At 50.2% G+C, this 19935-nt stretch overlaps 1 protein-coding gene across 5 annotated transcripts; it reads right to left on the bottom strand.

The window, feature by feature from the left end:
• Nucleotides 1-270: 270 nt before the first annotated feature.
• Nucleotides 271-18373, bottom strand: DMPK (DM1 protein kinase). 5 transcript variants are annotated; one of them, XM_081334774.1, is made up of 15 exons: nt 17515-18373; nt 11117-11208; nt 10079-10162; nt 9233-9328; nt 8153-8301; nt 7524-7617; nt 6999-7199; nt 6347-6595; nt 5204-5289; nt 4016-4121; nt 3428-3570; nt 2955-3052; nt 2305-2381; nt 1840-1920; nt 271-596 (listed from the first exon to the last, which is right to left on the bottom strand). In XM_081334774.1, exons 1-15 carry the CDS (start codon nt 17672-17674, stop codon nt 498-500), a joined length of 1815 nt encoding a protein of 604 aa, XP_081190900.1. In that variant the 5' UTR covers nt 17675-18373; the 3' UTR covers nt 271-497. The 5 variants fall into 5 exon arrangements, with proteins under 5 accessions (XP_081190900.1, XP_081190899.1, XP_081190901.1 ...); XM_081334773.1 differs by having other exon boundaries at nt 6332-6595; nt 17515-18369; XM_081334775.1 differs by lacking the exon at nt 5204-5289 and having other exon boundaries at nt 4016-4117; nt 6332-6595.
• Nucleotides 18374-19935: the final 1562 nt, after the last annotated feature.

Below are 19935 nucleotides of genomic sequence, written 5' to 3'. Positions count from 1 at the left end.
AAAGTCACGGGGAGAATTTTTTTTTTTTTTGCCAGCTCAAAATTCATTGCAGCGGCCTGGTGGGAAGAATCACAGCGTCCCGGACGAAGCATTTTTGGCACAGCTGCTCCGTCTCGGCTCTTGGGAGCCCCTGATAGCCTTGGGGGGAACGAAGCACGTTTTCACTGCAAAGTGCCATCCAAGACGGGGGTGTTTTCTATAGCAGGGTCTGTACAGAGAGTGCAAAGATGTTTGAAAAGCAGGATCCCTGGACGGACTCCAGTCCCTGCTGCTTCCCCTGGTGCTCTCCGTGGAGACGGTGGGTCGGTGGTCTTGGCCTCTGGGAGCAAAGGAAGCAGCCAGGAGAGAAGCAGAGGGGCAGCTGGACCTCCGGGACCAGGCCTCGCCGTCTTGGCCCAAGGGAATCCTCCGTCCAAGGGGCTTGTCCCCTTTCTAGGGTTTGCTGGGGCAGCAGCAAGCAGCTGGTGTGCCCGGCTCTTCCTTGCCCTGGCCAGTGTTCAAACTGTTTCCGCTCGGCCCCAGTTGGAGGCATCCAGTCCCAGCCCACCGTTGCACAGGAGCAAGTATCCCACGTGGACGATGCAGGGTCTACGTACCTGGAAAGGAAATGCAGACTGGTCAAGATGCCAGGCCCCCAAAGAGCTCTCGGGATGGCAGAGACCCCATCCCGCCCCTCCTGGCCTGGGTAGGGCATGCCAGAAGCGGCCCACGCCGTGTGCGGCTGAAAGATCTGAGGTCCACCTCTTAAATCCCCAGTCTCCGCAGCTGAAACACACTTTCGTCTGAATTACACAATTGGAACCCAGGTTTCAATGCTGCAAATATTCTCGGCCCAGTTTGAGCAACGGATGTCCGGATGCTTCAAGATAAAAGTCTACTCAGCCTGGCCAAAATATCTGGAAGTCACCTCAAATAATCCGCTCGGGCCACGCTCTGAAAAAGAAAGACTTAGGAATGTCGGGAGAGATTTTTTAGCTTGGAAGGAAGTGTCTTGGGGGGCGGGGGGATAGAAAGAGGCTTATAAAACTATGGGGGTGGGGAGAGAGAAATTTTGGTGGAAAATTCAGGACTAAGGAAACCATTTATGGTTAGTCTGTAAAAGTTCTGCAAGGCAAGGGGATGATTGCAAACTGGAACAGCTTCAAAATTAGCCTCTTCAAATATATCCTGGGGTCAGAGGTTATAAGGTTCTGAGCCGAGGGGCTGTGAAATATTGGTGCGGAGGTGGGGGAAAGAATGATGGGTTGGGTGGGCTTCCTAACACCCATCGAGGAAGACTGGAGGTTTTTAAGAAAAGACTGGACAGCCGCCGCCTGTCTGAAAACAGTACAGGGTCTCGTGGTTGAGAAGGAGGTTGGACTAGAAGACCTCCAAGGTCCCTTCCGGCTCGCTTATTTCCAAGACTGTGAAACTCTAGTGGGAGTCGGGCACTATGAGTTTATCCATCGTGCAATTCCTTGGTTTTTTGACTCCAGAATCTTAAAGCTGGAACAAAGCTTCTCAAGGGAGAAGGCAGCCAAGCAGAACGGTCAATCACGCAGAGACAGAACTGTCAACCTCCCCAGGTTCATAAGCCTGCAGGTGCCTCGGAGGTCTTGCGACAGGCGGACTTGTGGCCTGACCCGCAAGGGCAAAACGAGAGTGTCCTGGCTCTCGGGGCACAGGCCGATGGGCTTCAGAGTTCTCGTGCTGCCACCAGGCTTGGTACCCACAAAGGAAGGAAAGAGTGTGCAGAAGACGGACACAGACCCACAACTAGCTGAAGGCATGCACTGGGGGAGTGAGTGCTCAGAGCGAGAAGAGGAAGCAGCGTGCGCCCCAAGAGAGCAGCCCACGTACCCTCGAAAAGAGCAGCAAGTGCCGGTACAGAGGTACCACAAGCGGGTATTCACAGAGCCGGGATGCCATGGTGCCACTTGGCTGAAAAGAGAAAGCAGAGGTCAACGTCAGCAGGGCGCAGCGTCCACCGACGGGCAGCAAAGGGCAGGAAACACCCGCGGGGTGGCCTGTATTCCTTGCACAATCCTGTAGCACCTACAGAACATTCACAAAACCAAGTTCCTAGTCCTCTTGAAAAGAAAACCCCTCACTGCCACTTTCTCCGGCTCTTAACCTAGCTGGTGGCTCTTTAAAAGAGACAAAATGTTCAAATGGGGGAAGGAAGATACCAGAGCCCAGGAAAAGAGGTGCAACCCCCACCCCCACCCCTAAAATCCCAGCAAAGCAAGCCCAAATGGGTCTCCTTCCCCACGACAAAGTACCTTCACCCTAAATCCCCTTTTTGTCCTCTCCACAGAGTCTTACATGAGCTGTCCGTTCCACGGAGTGGAAGAAAGGCTGGGTGAGGTTGGGGGGCCAGGATGGGCTCCAGCCTAAAGCAGCTGGAAGGAAAAGAAAAATGTGGGGCCGAGGCCTTCTCGGCAGGGGGCTGGGACACGCATCCATGCTCAGAGGTATTGGGCATGCAAGCAGCTGCCTCGGGCGAAAACCACTGCGCTCCAAAGTGCAAAGCCTCATGTGTTCCATGCTAGGGATCCTCTTCGCGTTGTTGAATGAATTTTCTCCCATTTTATCATCTTTCTACCACAGTTGTTAAGCCAATCACTGCAGTTGTTAAGCGAATCTGGCTTCCCCTATTTATTTTGCTCATTGGAAGCCAGCTGGGGAGGTCACAAGCGATCACATGACCCTGGGATAGCGCAACCGTCATAAATACATGCCAGTGGCCAATCATTTTAATTTGATCACGTGACCATAGGGATGCTGCAACGGTCATAAGTGGGACCCAAGTCTCTCTCTTCAGTGCTGTGGGTCACTTCAAACAGTCACTAAACTAATGGTTGTGAGTTGAGGTCGACTTGTACTTCTGGGGGTGCCCCAAGTCACCCCGGGGAGCAAGTAAGGCCAGAGCTGGTCAGGATGGGGAGGGGTCTACAGGAGAAGACAGGACTTGCCCTCCTCAGATGCTGCTTTCATGGCTGCCATCTGGTCCTTCAAGTGTTTGATCTGAGCTTCCAGTTCCACATTTCGGCTCTCGGCGTCCTTTAGCTGGCTGGGTGGGGAGGAGGGAGGAGAAAAAATAGAGGGTCAACATAGTCGGGGTCTTTTGGAGGGCCAGTCACGCTGGCTGGGGAATTCTGGGAGTTGAAGTCCACAAGTCTTCAAATTGCCAAGGTTGGACATGACTGGACCAAACGGTCTGGTCTTTTGTGGACTTCTAAGCCTCCTTGCTCACCTGGAGAAGATGGTGAAGATCCAGAGGGACATCTAACCAGGGAGATCTCCTAGATCCCTCCCTGATGCCTCCCTAAGGGGTTGTCCAGCAGGGGTGATTCAAAAGTCAAGACAATGCCAGGCGTGATCAAAACTTGACTTTTTTGGACCACAGAGGGCCCCCCCCGCACACACACAGACCTCTACAACTCACCTGGCAACAGTCTGGTTGGCCACCTTGACCACGTTGAGCTCTTGACACAGCATCTCCCGGCTCTTCAGCTCCTCCTCGAAGGCTGCCTGCAGTTCGAGAAACATGGACTGGTCCAGCTTCTGCCCATCGGGCAGTTTACATGCCTAGCAGGAAACACAAAGGGTGGTTGTGTTAACACCGAACTGAGTGTCGCATAGTCTTTATGGCCTCCGCTGCATCTCCAGATTATGCTAATAAAACTCAGCCCTGCGTTTAAGCGTTAGGCAATGTTCGCCATAAGGATGAACCAGTGGCTCAGCATCTGAATTTTTTTAATCACGTGATCGTGGGGATGCTGGAAAGGTCGTAACTATGAATGCGGTCCTAACTCACTTTTTCCATTTGTAACTCTGAATGGCCATTACACAAACTGTTGAGGACTAGCTGTATTATAGCCTCTTGTTTTCCGAGTACACCAAATGCTTGTGTACTGGAGGCAAGTTCCTTGTGTGTGTAACCACGCTTGACCAAATAAATAATAACCAATACACAATTGCCACCTCCTGCCTGACCCGAGACGGGATAGAGAATTCCCCTTTTTCTACCCACCAGCTCCTCTGGAGGCGCTTTCTGCGCATGGCCTGAGGGCGTCTTCCCAGCAGCCTCCACCTCCATAGCGATGGGACCTCTGTCTCGTCCCTCGGGATGATTCTGTCTGAGAGGAAGGGAGAGTCTCACAGACCTTGTCTCTCCAGCCACGGCATCTGCACAAGTAGCCCTCGACTTACAACCGTCCCTTTAGTGACCTTTCAAAGTTATAACCGCACCAAAATGGGGGACAAAACCATTATTCGCACGATCGTTGCAGCCTCCCTGTGGTTGCGTGACCAACATTCGGACGCTGGGCAACTGGCTCAAATTTATGAAGGTTGCCGTGTCCTGGTGGGGGCCACGTGATCCCCTTTTGTGACCTTCTGACCAGCAAAGTTAATGGGGGAAAGCCAGATTTGCTTAACGACCGTGTGACTAACTTGACAGCTGCAGGGGTTCACTGAACAATCAGGGCAAGAAAAGTCAAAAACTGGGCCAAATGTACTTAACATCTGTCTCACTTGGCACTAGAAATTTTGGGCTCAATTTTGGTCATAAGTCGAGGACTATCTGTATCTCCAGCTGCTCCTCTCTGACCCCGTCACCCCTGGGTATATTTATTTGTGGAGAACAGGTCCATGGCCGCTCGTCACACTACATAACTATGGGAGGGTAACAACTCCTAAGAGAACAATTGTCACAAAACCTCTTAGAGGAAAAACCAAAAAACAGAGTTAAAATATCCATAATGCAATCGCAGGGGGGCTGCCCCGCCCCCACCAACCGCATTGGTCCTTTTTTAAGCTCCTGGCCCAGCTCCGGGGGCCAAAGCCAGGGCTTCGTGACCTTCTGTGTGACCTTTACTGGAAAGCAGAGGGAGGCGACGACTCTCCCCGCCACCCCGTGCCATAAAGCTGGGGAATTCTGGAAGATGAAGTCCACCCATCTTAAAAGTTCGCTAGAGTGACGGCTGGGGAATTCTGGGAGATGAAGTCCATCCGTCTTAGAGTCGCTGAGGTTGAGAAACTCCGCCCTAGGAGCACCTGGAAGGGTCAGTTCTGCAGGTGAAGTACCTGCCTAGGACAATCTTTGGATCCAACACTATCGCGGGAATTGGCACCGGGAAGAAGCCCTAAGGTCGCAAGCTCCAGCCTAGCCTTAGCGCAAACCTACGCAACTGTCCCAAAGCAGAAAAGTGCTTCTTACTTCACAGCCATGTAAGTGTAGGAGTAGCCCACAAAGGGAAGCTGCACTCCGAGGGGGGAGGTCTCGAGGACGTCCGACAGGGTCTCCTGGAAAAAAGAGGGAGGCAGAAGCAAAGAAACGGAGGGACGTTTCCAGACGGAGCTGAGCCTTTAGCAGAGAGCCAGGACTAAAGGCAGCACCCCTGATGTAAGAGATGGGGGTCTTTTTGGGGGGGGGTTAGAGGATTTTTCTGGATATCAAACTGCTGAAACCATCCCGCTTGCTTAAGCTTTTTTCTTAATTTTTATAAAAGAAGAAATTGGACAGCCATTTTGTCTGAAATGGTGTAGGTCCTAGGATAAGGGTGTCCAACTTTGGAACTTTAAGACTTGTGACTTCAACTCCCAGAATTCCCCAGCCAGCATGCTGGGAGTTGAAGTCCACAAGTCTTAAAGATCCAAAGTTGGGCACCCCTGGTCTAGGGCAGGGGCAGGCAACCTTGGCTCTTTTATGACTCGTGGGCTTCAACTCCCAGAATTCCTGAGCCAGCCACGCTGAGGGGAAAGGGAGAGGTTTCCATGCTGAGCCATGCTGGCTCAGGAATTCTGGGAGTTGAAGTCCACCAGTCCTAAAAGAGCCAAGGTTGCCTACCCCTGGCTTAGGGTCCCTTCCAGTTCTGTTACAGGTAGTCCTCAGGACCACAATTCAGCGCCAAATTTCCGTGGCTAAGTGAGACCATTGTTAAGTGAATTTCATGACCTTCCTTGCCACAGTTGTTAAGTGAAACACTGCAGTTGTTAAGTAAATAACATGGTTGTTAGGTGACTCTGGCTTTCCCATTGACCTTGTTAGTCAGAAGGTCACAAAAGGGGATCATGTGACCTTGGGACACTGCGACCGTCATAAATATGAGTCAATTGTCAACTGTCGGAATTTCGATCATGTGACCATGGGGATGGTGCAACGGTCATGTGAAAAATGGTCATAAGTCCCTTTTTTCAGGGCTGTTGTAATTTTGAATGGTCACTAGATGAACTGTTGCAAGTTCATCTCAAACTCAGCCCAGTCAGGAAACAGCAGGGCAGCACGGCACGGGCTGGCCCTGGGTGCAGCAGGGAGGAGAGGGGAGAAAAATAAGAGATCACGTACCCCTCCCCCGCTCACCATGTCGGTGAGGCAGTCGTCCACCACATCGAAGTTGCACGTGTCGGTGGCGTTGGCAAACTCGGGCACAAAGGACGGGGTGCAGTCCCGCAGGCCCTGCCAATCGATGCCGATGAAGAACGGGAGCTCCTTGAAGTCCTGGACGCCGTTACGTCCCAGGCGCGTCTCCCGGGAACAGATCAGCCCTTCGATCAAGGCCTGGGCTTCCGGGGGGATCTCTGGGGCCGAGAGGGGAAACTGGAAATGCTCCTTGGAAAAGATCATTGGGACAAAGGAGGAAGCCACAAGTAAGTGAAAGCAGGGTTAGGGTCTGGGGCATGCACTGACCATGTCGCCTAGTTTGGTGATGTCTGCAAGAAATCCAGCGAGCTCAGACAGCACCAAGAATCCCACAGTCGTCCTCCTCTTCCTCCTCCGCCACTCCACACATCCTACTCCCTCTAGCACTGATGATGTTTCCTAGCTGGATCATGAAATGTCCACAAGAAAACCACCCAGCTCAGAGAGCAACAAGGACCGCACAGCTCAACCCTGAGCTACAAAGATTCTCTTCTATCAGTAGCACAGGCTATCGCCAACAACTTCACATCTCAGTCCAGAAATGGGCCATGTTAACCCTCCCAACCCATCCGATTGCCTTCTGGCCACCAACCTTGAAGTGCAGAATCTTGCCGTAGGTCTCCACGACGGAGTCGGCAAAGAAGGGGGTGTGGCCAAAGAACATCTCGTAGGCAAAAATGCCCAGAGACCACCAGTCGCATTCTGTGCCATAGGAATGAAGCCCATCTTCCACTGCTCGCAAGATCTCCGGGGAGAGGTAATCCGGGGTGCCCACTGCCACTGTGGAACAGACCTGCCATCGTGAGAATGGGGGTGAGAACCTCGGAACCAGAGTCCGATCTGCCCCATCCTATTTCTGATATGGCCCAGGTGGGGGTCTTTGGAAAGCCCACAAGTGGGGGACCGAGGTGGGATCCCCCTCAGCCGTCCCTGCCAGACTGCCATGAAGTATAAGCCTTCCACTGGTAATCATGGTTTGTGCGTAGGTTTGATGGGAAATCAGAAAGCTCTTTGGATCAAAAGCACACTCCTTGACAATTGTTAAGCCATGATGGTTATTTTCCCCATAAACTCCGCACTCCGAGAGTTGCCCACCCCACCCGGGTGAATGTCTCACCGTCCCATCTTCTCGTAGCTTGAGACAGGATCCAAAATCCCCCAGCCGGATGTGTCCACATCGATCGAGCAGGATGTTGTCGGGTTTGATGTCTCTGTCAGGCGGAGAAGGAGAGGATTGGCAAAAGGATGGGCGGAAGGACCACAGAGGAACTCAGGAAATACAGGAAGCACAATGCAGCCCGACATTTACGTTGCCAAGCAAGATAGTGGTTGAGTGGGAGTTTTGCTTCCTTTTATGACCTTTCTTGCCACAGTTGTTAAGTGAATCACTGCAGTTATTAAGTTAGTAATGTGGTTGTTAAGTGAATCTGGCTTCCCCATTGATTTTGCTTGCCAGGAGGTCACAAAAGGGGATCACATGACCCCAGGACGCTGCAACCGTTGGAAATATGAGGTAGTTGCCAAGTGTCTGAATTGTGATCATGTGAGCATCGGGATGCTGCAATGGTCATGTGACCACTGGTCATAAGTCACTTTTTTCAGTCCTGTTGTAACTTTGAACGGTCCCTAAATGAACTGTTGTAAGTTGAGGACCTGTATACACAAAGAAGGATGTTCTGAAGATTGTAAACATCTCATGGGTCGACCTCTGCCTCTTCAGAACCCCGCTTCCCCCAGCCCATGTACCTGTGCACATAACCCATGCTGTGGATGGAGTCAATGGCCATCACCATCTCGGCCAAGTAGAACTGGGCCATCTCCAGTGGGATGCGGTCACCAAATTTGCTCAGCAAGGTCAGGAGGTCACCCCCAACATAATAGTCCATCACCAGGTACTAGAGAAAGGTAGGAGATAAGGTAGAGGGATGAGACTGATCTTAGGCAGGCTTACTGCCACCTCCATCATACTATAGACTCAACCCTAGTATATCATATATCATATATATCATACATATCATATATATTATAACATAAAACCTAACAGCATAATGTAATGTAATATAACATAACATAACATGGCAATAGCACTTAGGCTTCTACACCGCTTCACCGTGCTTTACACACCTCTCTTAAGCCGTTTACAGAATCAGCCTCTTGCCCCCAACAATCTGGATCCTCATTTTACCCACCTGGGAAGGCTGAGTCAACCTTGAGTGGCTGAAAATCAAACTGCACTCAGCAGAAGTAGCCTGCAATCCTGCATTCTAACCCACGGCTCATATAATATAATATTTTAAACTCTTCCAGGGGTAGGCAACCTTGGCTCTTGTCTAAGTAAATCAAAGTCAGCCACATCCACATAAATGGCTTGGGTCCGGGTTATCTGAGGGAACACCTGCTGCCGGCATCAAGCTCCCTTCGTCCCGTGCGCTCCCACAGGGAGGGCCTTCTCAGGATACCGCCGGTTAGGGAATGCCGGCAGGTTATTCCCAGGGGAAGAGCTTTCTCTGTGGGCGCGCCGGCCCTATGGAACCAGCTCCCCATGGAACTTAGGACTGCCCCCGACCTTCGCTCATTCCGCAGGGACCTGAAAACTTGGCTCTTTGAGCTGTCTGGCCCAGGCTGAGGGGTTTTAATTTTTATTAGGCTTTAGTTTTAAATTTCGGGGACTTTAATTAATTGTTTTAATCTGATTTTAATTTTTGTATGTTTGTTTTAATCTTCCCTGTACACCACCCTGAGTCCTCCGGGAATAGGGCGGTATATAAATTTAATAAAATAAAAATAAATAAATAAATTTCAGCTGCACCAAAGAACGGGACTCACCAGGTAATTCTCATCCTGGAAGGCAAAATGCAACTGCGTAATCCAGCGCTTGTCTCCGTTCACCAGCACATCCCTCTCCTCTCTGTAGCAGGAAACCTGGAGAAGAGTTGAGATTTCAAAGAGAGGGACGTCCTTGGACAAACCTTCTGTTTCGTACAGTGACGGGCACAAGTGGATGAGGCTCTATCTACACTTTTTGGTCTCAGGCCACATAATCTCAAACAAAACTTCCCTGCCATCAGCGTGGGAAACACAGGCTGTCCTTGACTTACAAGCATTCATTTAGTGACCATCTGAAGTTACAATGTCACTGGGGAAAAAAAGGGACCGATTTTCACACTTACGACCGTCGCAGCATCCCCATGGTCACATGATCAAAATCTGGGCACGTGGCCACTGAGATGTATTTACGACAGTTGCAGTGTCCTGGGGTCACGTGATCCCCTTCTGCGACCTTCTGACCGGCAAAGCCAAGGGGGGAAGCCAGATTCACTTAGTGATTGCCTGATTTACTTAACGACTGCAATGATTAGCTTAACAACCGTGGCAAAAAAGGTTGGAAAAATCAGGCGCATCTTGATTAGCCATGGCAATCCCGGTCTGAATTGTGGTTGTGGGAACCTACAGACTTTACTTCAGGAAAAGGTGGACAGCAAAGAGCACGTCTTAAGAAAATCTGCACTGAAAAATAAAATTCAAGGCAATTTTTTTTGGATTCTCGAGCAGCAAAATGTTAAAGGAATCCGGCTGGAGGGACTCATGCAAAATTGGACCTGGCTGGGAACTGATTGAAATCCTGACGAGGTAGCCATGATGGCTTGGCAGATGTTCTGCCTCTACTCTTACCTCTCCCCGTTTCAACATGTCCCATTTATTCATTATTTTCATGGCATACACCTGAGAGGTCCTCTTCTGCTTCACCACTGCCACCTGCACAGGTAAAACAGCCAAGAGAGACACGTGCAAGATAAAACTAACAAAACTCCTATTGTTACGGTAGCTGCCACCTTACGCTCGCTTGTGCTTCGCTGCTATGCTGTTACAGACTGCCACGAACTGTGGGGAGGCGGAATGAAAGGGGGGAAATGTTTGGGAAAATGAAAGTAAGTGCTGCATCTCCTCGAGAAGCTGCCTCAAGGTCACCCAGCTAGAAGCAGGGTAGCCAAACTACACTGGGACGGTCCATTAAGAAAACTTTTTGCCTGAACCTGATTGGTGACACTGGGGTGGGCAATAAGAGATAGTTAAGGGTGGGGGGAATAGAAGTTAGGGATTTTGGCCTGTGATTCTCAGTTCTGGCTTTGCAATACTGCAATATATTTGATCTCTAATAAAACAATACCTTTCTGAACAAATGGAGCCAAAGATTGTTTCTATTTAAAGGTTTAGATTATTCCAGGTCTGAAACCTGTATTAGCTTATGCATTGTTGGTTTCCAAATTTGCTCTGCCTCAGAAGGCTGACACCAATCTTGCCGGTCTGAATGTGCGTCTCCCCTCCTTCCCTTTAGTCAAGACTGTGAGACGCTTTCTCAGATTGCCTTTCTGCCCTGGGACTCGGATTTCTTTTATCCGACTCTTGTCTTGTTAACCGGATCTTCCTCCTGTTCCTCAAGGTTATTCCCGCAGCCATTATGACGTACTAGCTGCGTCCTTCCACACCTCCTCCCAATCACCCCAGAGTTGTCTAAAATCTTTGGAATAATTTCCTAAAACAGAGGGACCGTTTCATTTCATCCTTTTCCGCCCACCTGAGATTTCTTAGTCATTGATGGCCACTTCTGCTAGGACAGAGGATCCCACAAATGCTGGGTTTTACCAGCAAGCACATCCCTCTGGGGGTCCCTACAGCTACTCTCTAGGGTGGCCCATCTTCCTTCCTCACCTCGCTGAAAGCTCCTCGGCCGATCACTTTTAGGATCTCAAAGTCATCTCGCCGCAGCTGGAGCTGTTTCAGTCTGGAGGTTACTGGCTCCGCTGGAGAGAAGGAAAAGGAGATTATTGGGGTTCCTCGTATAATGCCCACTTTGGGTTAATTAAATTATCCGGCAGCCCTGAACTGGAGAGATTAAAGGAGGAGAAGTGAGACACCATCTCGGCATGTTCTGGACCTTCCTTAGGGCATGAAAAGCCAGCTGGGCGACTTTGGGCCAATCGCCAGGAGACGGGGAGTTCTAGTCCAGCCTTAGGCATGGATGTCAACTGGCTGATTGTGGTCTAATCACTTAATATTCTTAAGTGAATCACTGCAGCTGTTAAGTGAGTAACACGCTTGTTAAGTGAATCTGGCTTCCCCCTTGGCTTGTCAGAAAGTCACAAAAGGGGAATCACATGTCGCCGGGACACGGCAACCGTCATAAATACAAGTCAGTTTCCAAGTGTCCGAATTTTGATCAAGTGATCACAGGAACTCTGCGACGGTTATAAGTGTGTAGAAAAGGTCCCAAGTCACTTTTTCCAGTGCTGTTGTTGTGACTGTGAATGATCACTAAACAAACTATTGTAAGTTGAGGACAACCTGCACTCTATGTGAGATGACCATTTGAGCTCAGCAAAACGGCAGGAAGGGAATCAGTCAACGGTGAAATACACTTAGTGTCATATACATTTGATCAATCATTCGATAAGCCCTTTTTCCCCTTGCTTGCGACGGCCAGACCCCTTAATCCCCTCCTGGCCCTGGCCAAACTCTTGTGTCCACAAATACTAGTAGCCGCGGAGAGGATCGGCATCCCACCACGACCATCCTGGATCTGTGACTCAGCCGGGGCGCCAAGGTCTGCCTTCTGCCCGCAGGCCTTAAAAATAAATGCGTGGGTGCCAACTTGACTGGGGTGGGGGTGGGGAATCCACGTGACCTGCAACCAGGAAGAGGTCAGGTGGCCCTCAAATTTAACCTCCCCGGGTGACTCCGCTGCCAGCCTGCCCAGATCTCCAGATTTGGCAGCGGAGAAGGAGGATAAAGTCTTCAAGGATCTCAAACAACTTCCTCACATGGCGACCCAAAGATCAAGCGAAGAGATCTAGGGGGGGGAGGGGGGCAGGGAGGGTTGGCAGGAGAACAGCTCAGCCTGCTGGCAAAGAAGAGGCGTAAATATAGCTGCAGGATGTGATGGAGGCAGCTGGAATGGGACGCTTCGGGGAGGGGAAGTGGAGCGCCCAGAGGCCACGCAGGCACCTTGGAGGGGAAGAGGTGACCAGACTCATCGTCCCCAGCCAGCACCTTGGGGAAGGGTCCTCAAAGACTGGGGGAAGAGAGGGAGGGAGGGAGGGAGGGAGGGAGGGAGGGGAAGAAGAAGAGAGGGAGGGGGGGTTCTTCTGTGTTTTTATATACCACTCAGCGTTTGGTGATACAGGTGTATAAAGAAACATGTTCTTAATAAATGAATAAATTCTTCCAGACAGAAAACCACCTCATTTCAGGCAACTCTTTTTTTTAAAAAAAAGGAGAGGCATTAAAAATGAAGGGACAAATTTGGAGAGGAAGTCTGCAACGGCCCAGCAAGCAGCCTTTTTCCCCTCCTTCCCCAAGGATCTGGTGGGGGCAGCTGAGAACTCAGGCAGAGCTGCTCAGAAGCCCCCTCCTGCTTGCTTCTGCGAGGGCAAGAGAGAGAAAAGGCTGGCAGGAGCCGATGCTTGGCACCGGCCAAGAAAGGACAAAAATAGGACCAAATTCCAAGGGCAGAAGGGAAACAAGCAGGGCTGTTTTTTCCCCCCACTCTCATATTTCTTAAATTTCTGACATAGTCACGTTGAGCAATTGGATGCAATTTTCAGGAAGAATTTATGCAATGAGCCGTCTAATAAATAAATAACTTTTGTAATGGCACTTAAATACTGGGAACAAATCCTGTTGCATAGCAAGATTCATTTGGGGTCAGCCTAAGTAGCAGTAAAGACCAAGCACTTAAAAAGAGTTATTTTGAAAATGCAGAGTAACCCAGCTTTCCTGCTGCTTCTCAGATTGGCTCTGCAACTCCCATCTATCTGTCTGTCTTATCTATCGTCCATCCATCCTATCTATCTATCTATCTATCTATCTATCTATCTATCTATCTATCTATCTATCTATCTATCTATCTATCTAATCTACCTTCCATCATCTATCATCTATCGATCAATCTATATCATCTATCTTATTTACATACCATCCATCCATCCCATGCTCATTTATTCACCTATCCACTCACCATCCATATCTATCTCTATATCTATCTATCCATTTATCAACTATTATCTCATCCATCCATCTATCCACCCATCATCTGTCTCTCATCTATCTATATCTATTTATCAATTATTATCTCCATCCATCCATCATCTCTCTCTCTCTCATCTATCTATTCATCCATCCATCCTTCCACCCATATCTATATCTATGTATCTGTCTGTCTGTCTGTCTGTCTGTCTGTCTGTCTGTCTGTCTGTCTATCTATCTATCTATCTATCTATCTATCTATCTATCTATCTATCTATCTATCATATCATCTATCTATAAGTCTGCCTGACTGCACTTATCCGTCACTGGCAAAGGCGCTCAGTTCCTGCAATAAACACAGGCCATAAGATATTTTGGGATCCTGGAGACCTGGGATTATTTTTAGCCTCTTCCAACCGATACACAACCCTCCAGCCAAGTGTGTGTGGGGAGCAGCCTCCCTCCCCAGCCCAGCCAAACGGCTTGCCAGACACAGGGAAAGAAGCTGCTCCGCTGGGTGCCTATTTCGGGCACCGGCTGGGTTGGGAATCTGGGCTTGCAACAATTCTCAGATTCCAGCTGGGCCCTGGGAGACCGCCTGCTCATGGCTGGGGGGGAGGGGGGGAGGGAGGGGGGCGTGGAGCATTCCTGCCTATGGAAACTTTTATGCTGTACACAAACTGTCAAAGTCCAAAGATGCAGCTTTTCATCCGGATTCGGCTGGGTTCAGTCTCGGAAAAAGTGATTCTTAGAGCCCCCATCAAGAGCAAAGAAGCATGTGCAGAGTGCCTTTCACCATGGTGCAGCTAGTCTCCAGATGAGGCCTGAAGCTGAGGGTGAAATTCTACACATACAGGTAGTCCTTGACTTCCCACCACAATTGAGTCCCACATTTCTGTTGTTAAGTGAGACAGTCGTTAAAGTGAATTGTACCCTATTTTACGACCTTTCTTGCCACCGTTGTTAAGTGAATCACTGCAGCTGTTAAGTGAGTCACACAGTGGGTTAAGTGAATCTGGCTTCCTCGTCGACTTTGCTTCTCAGAAGGTCGCAAAAGGGGATCATGTGACTGCCCAGGACGCCACGACCGTCTTAGATGCGAGTCAGTTTCCAAACGTCCGAATTCTGATCACGTGACCGTGGGGTTGCTGCAACGGTCATGAGTCATTTTTCCCCCCAATCTGGTTGTAACTTTGAATGCTCAATGAATTGTTGTAAGTCGAGGACTATCCTTATTTCTCTTTAAGATTAAGGACATCAGAAGCTGATTGTGTTCATCTGAATATCCCGAGAGTTAACAGCCAAATCCGGCCAGTCTCCTGCCCTTCACAACCTCCCCCTGCCCCACACTTCAGCCCATCCGCCAGCAGCCCTTGCCCCATTCCCGGCAAGCCCACGGGCCACTTTTGCAAGGAAAAGCAAGAAAAATGCGCAATTTCTTCCCAGGGGGAATAAAGAGTGCCGTGGAGCAACAGAAAAGGCAAAGACCGGAGAGAAGGCCCAGCCTGCCCTACGCAGGAGGCCTTTTATGGCATTTTCCAAAGTCACAGCAGCCTAGAAACTTCTCACTGGAGTCCAGGAAGCTCCAGGCTCTGCTCTACCGGACAAATCTTCCAGATCACGCCTCGCCCGGCATTAGGGAACTATAAAAATCAAAGCTATCTTGGTCTACATCAGAGGTGTCCAACTTTGGCAACTGGAAGACCTGTGTGGACTTCGACTCCCAGAATTCCACAGCCAATCCGAACAGCGCTGGAAGGGACCTTGGAGGTCTTCTGCTCCAACCCTCTGCTCAGGAAGGAGACCCAGAACCATTTCAGACAAGTGGCTGTCCAGTCTCTTCTTGGAAGCCTCCAATGATGAAGCCCCCACAACTTCTGGGGGCAGGTCGTTCCACTGATTCGTTGTCCTCGCTGTCAGGAAGTTTCTGCTTAGTCCCAGGTTGCTTCTCTCCTTGCTTAGTTTTCCGTCCGTTGTTTCTTCTCCTGCCTTCTGGGGCTTTGGAGAATAGGTTGACAACCCCCCCCCCGCTTTGTGGCAGCCTCTCAAATACTGGAACACGGCTATCATGTCCCCCCCCCCAAACCCCAGTCCTTCTTTTCTCTAGACTGGCCATTCCCAGATCCTGCAACCGTTCTTCGTATGTTTCAGTCAACAGGTCTTTAATCATCTTAGTTGCTCTTACAAGAAAAACTCGTGAGTAGACCACAAAGAATCATGGACGCCTAAGGTTGGACGGGACCTTGGAGATCTTCCAGTCCAATCTCCTGCCCACAGCAGGAGTCAGTCCTTATTCGAGAAAACAGGCAGTCGCATGGATTGAATCCCCCCTTCCTCTAAGGAGACCATGCTTAACAGATGAGAGAGAAACAAGGATGTGTGAAGGGATTCAAAGTTTGGTCCAGCCTCCAGTCGTAGGGAAATAAGGAAGTGCCAGTTCAAAAGTAAATTCAACCCTAAAGCCACAAATCCAGGCTTCCAGGTTCCAGGATCTCAGTGATAAACCCAACTCGTCAGAGGCTGGACTAGATGACCTCCAAGGTCCCTTCCAACTTGACCACTGTGATTATGATTGAATGGTGACTTTCAAAGAACAGGTTTAATTGTATCCATTCCTCTCTATCACTTTAGTCTTAACTCTTCATGTTTGATTTTTCAAGCTTCCCTGGGTAAGTTGGGAAGAAACCCTCTCTCTTTTCTTTTCTTTTTTAAAAAGCATTTATTATGAAAAAAAAATGCATAGAGAAAAAAGGGCAAAGTGGAATTCAAAGAAAGGGAAAAAAGAGGGGGAAAACCAAGATGATCCTCAAAAAAGGCTTCAGGGTTAAGTTTTAAAAAAAGAATAACGTGGTAAATAAAAAAAATTAAAAAGTAAATTGCATCTCTTAGTTAGTATCTTGAATGGCTAAAAATAATTGCAGCACAAAGCATGTCCTTCATGTTGATTTTGAGCAAAAGAGTTTGCTGCTGCTGTCAGTTTGATTTCGGGGTTTCCAGGTTCAGGACAGGCATTAGGTCATTATTTCCAAGCAATCAGCTAAGCCGTTTTTGTCATCTGTGCGAGTCTTTCCTTTTGGGCGGGCCCAAGTAAAACATAAAACATTTAGATAATCTCCTCCTGCTTCAAACTGGTTACTTTCCCAAATGTTCAGGTGTAGATGAACCGCCTTGACAGCTCTTGAAGAGAAACTTGTCCTTAACAACTAAAATCTCGGTCTCTGGACAGCACAGCCTTTCAGCAAAGCTCACAATCCAGAAAAGGTTTGCTGGGGCGCCCCCAGGCCTGAGTCACCCTGCCTGAAAGAGGGAAGGCCATAGGACCAAAAACGACGCTGGGGACAACTTTCTCAGCTTGAAAACAAATTCCCAGAAGCATGACCCACAACCCACAATTAGTCATGGCCTAATTTATGAAAGGCTGGTAGATATCGCTTTCAGCACCCCAAAACGAATCTTTTCCCAAGTTTCAGAGCTCAGATTAACCAAAGTCTAAGATAAAATAGAATTGAGGGTATTTTATTTGTTTGTTTGTTCAATGGGGGGGGGGTTACTTTGTATTTATTTATATCCCAACTTTATTGTTTTTATAAATAACTCGAGGCATCCAATACACAGAGTACTGCTTCCTCCTCCTGTGTTTCCCCACAACGACAACCCTGTGAGGTGGGTTGGGCTGAGAGGGAGGAACTGGCCCAAAGTCACCCATGCATAAGGTGGAACTAGAACTCACCGTCTCCTGGTGATTCACTCACGGTAACCCAGTTGGCTTTCACACCTAAGGAGGGACTGAAACTCATTGTCTCCTAGCGATTGGCCCAAAGCCACCTAGCTGGCCTTCAGGTCTATGATGGGACTAGAATTCACCATCTCCCAGTTCCTAGCTTGGCACCTTCACTACTAGACCAAACTAGCTATGGCACCCATCTCAGTTTGCAAAGCAACTCTGGGCAGCTGTGGCCAAAAGCCACAAACTCTCCGGGAATCTGGTGCTCCCCCCTTCTCATTGCCCCCTTTGGAGTAGCACATCAACCACCCTAAATCAAGATCTCCCCAGCCCCCCCATGACAGATACCAACAGGACTCACCCCACTGCAGGAACTCCATGATGTATTTCTCCTGGGCCAGGGGTGAAGTGCTCAGCTCATGATGCACGCAAAGCAGGAGGTCCACCAGGGTCTCCAAGCCCACCACCCTGGGGTCAAGGACCAGCTCCTCCAGTTTCTTCAGTCGGACCTCTGCTGCCATGGGGCCAGCTCAGCTGGACGCTGGGGACGCTCCAAGTGGGCTCCCTCCAGCCTGGGTGCACTGTCCACAGGGTCTCCGGCTGCAGCCTAGGGTCTCCGGCTGCAGCTGTGGGGAGGGGCTACATCAAGCGGGCACCCACTTGGCTGGTCATCTCCTTCCTGGGTGTCCACACACGTTCTTTAATCCACCGGCTTCTTGGGAGGGATGCTCACTGTCCCACAACAGCAGGGCTGGACAACTTCTTTACAACTCTCTCACACTCTTTCCCGCACACTCCTGAGCCAGCCTTAGCCGTTCCTCCCTTCCTGGTGCACACACAGGGTCTCTCCCGCACACAGCCCCCAACGCTGGCTCTCCTGCCTGCCTTGTGATCATCCAGAGTGGAAGCGATGAGGCTCTTTTCCCTCCCGGAGCGCACAAACATGCAAGGCGCCAGTTTTTCCACGCCTTTCCCAGTGTCCCAAGTGCGCTGCCTTTCGAGCCAAAATAGGCTCCTTCTCCGGGTCTTGTACGCTCCCTTCCCACCCCGTCTGTCCGTCTGTCCGTGGCTGGCTGCCTGTGCTTGGCACACCCTGCGGCTGGCCTTCCCTGGCTGGTCTGCCGAGTTCCAGGCGCCCAAAACCTCTCCCCCCAGGCCCCCTCTGGGGAAAAAAAGCACCAGCCCTCTTTCTGCCCCCCACCTGGGTTCCCTCTCAGGCTCAGCCCCCCCCCCCCACAAGCCACACCTTGCCCTCCTGCCCAGTCCAGCCTGGCTTGCCGTCCTGTGCCAAGGCCTGTGCAGGAGCAATCAGGCTGGGGTGCCCGTTCAGAGGTCTCAGGAATGGAGTCAGAGGCCAAGAGGCTGATCTTCCCCTTTTAACCCTTCCCTGCCTGGGGTCCATCAGGTTTATGAGTCTTGCAGCTTCTGGCAGGGGGGTTAAAAAGCCCCTCAGCAAAGCACAGTTATGCTGTCGACTTTGGGGGTCTGGAACATTGTTTGCTCCTGATGCACTGTTCAGCTCTCTAAGGAGAAGGACTAGGGGTGATATAACCGTCTTCCAGGACTTGAGGGGCTGCCCCTGAGAAGAGGGAGCCAAGCTATTCTCCAAAACACCTGAAGGCAGGACAAGAAGCGACAGGTGGAAACTCATCAAGGAGAGAAGCAACCTGGAACTAAGGAGAAATTCCCTGGCAGTTGGAACAATTAAATCAATGGAACTGCTTCTCTCCAGAGGTTGTAAGTGCTCCAACACTGAAGGTTTTTAAGAAAAGACTGGACAACCGTTTGTCTGAATTGGTATAGGGTCTCCTGCTTGATGAAGCCGTAGGCGTGAGCTTAAATGGACTCCAGAAGATGGTAGAGGACAGGAAGGCCTGGAGGAACGTCGTCCATAGGGTCGCGATGGGTCGGACACACGACTTTGCAGCTAACAACTCCTCCTGCTTGAGCAGGGGATTGGACTAAAAGACCTCCAAGGTCTATTCTGATTGACACCACCTTAATTAAAAAGCCAGTCTGGCTTACTCCCGCACCTACTAGGATCCTGAAGGACCAGCCTTCCAACAGATCTCGTGCAAACCCTTCCTTGCTAGGGGTTAACTCATTCACACATCAGTGGTCTGACCTGATCCGACCAAGCCATTTTCTACCAATGGCTTCCTCCTACCATGTGGGAAAAATACACCTTGCCTTAGGATGTCGGGTAGGATGGAGTTGAGATTGTTGGAACAGCATGGAAAGACTGGAATTTTCATTTGCAAAGAGGACAGACAGAACCCTTCAGTGCAAACTCATAAATACCCATTTATGTGCACAAGAGCGATAAGGATGTAAACAGGGAAGAGGATTGGAGGGGTGGGATTCTCCCCCACCCATCCAGGCCGTGAGGACATTTGAGGGGGGTTACTTCTGCTTGAGGGAGTGCCCTTAACACCCCCCCCCACTGCCTGCTGTGATGGGGTCAGCTGGCTGGAAGGCATCCCACCCCACCCCCACCCCCCCTTGCAAGCTGTTTCTGGCCAGGCTCCACCAAGCTATGTTTAGCGCAGCAACATTCCTGCAGCCTAAATGGAACCATGGAGCAGCCAGCGTTTTTGGGGAGTAGGGGGAGCTGGCTGGGAATGGTTTGCAGGCGTTCTCAGCCTCCCCTTTTCATCCTCCTGCCCCAATGAACATTTGGGGCCATAGGTTAGAGACCTTCACACTGCCCCTTGACAGCAGAGACCCTCCAGGCTGCCTTCACAGGCAGCAAAAGCTAAATGGCAAAGTTTTCACAGCTCTT

Source organism: Vipera berus, assembly GCF_964194415.1.
Source record: "Vipera berus genome assembly, chromosome: 9".
Taxonomy (NCBI): domain Eukaryota; kingdom Metazoa; phylum Chordata; class Lepidosauria; order Squamata; family Viperidae; genus Vipera; species Vipera berus.
The sequence above is the reverse complement of the archived record's forward strand: the minus strand, read 5'-3'. Positions and strand labels throughout refer to the sequence as shown.

Bases quoted from the DNA above. Each gene is read 5' to 3' on its own strand.
- DMPK (XM_081334773.1), bottom strand. From the start codon at position 17,674: ATGGCAGCAGAGGTCCGACTGAAGAAACTGGAGGAGCTGGTCCTTGAC. The intron at 10,163-11,116 runs GTGAGGAAGGAA...TTACCTGTGCAG, and splicing joins GCCGAGGAGCTTTCAGCGAG to GTGGCAGTGGTGAAGCAGAA. The intron at 7,200-7,523 runs GTGAGACATTCA...TCACGATGGCAG, and splicing joins AGCTACGAGAAGATGGGACG to GTCTGTTCCACAGTGGCAGT.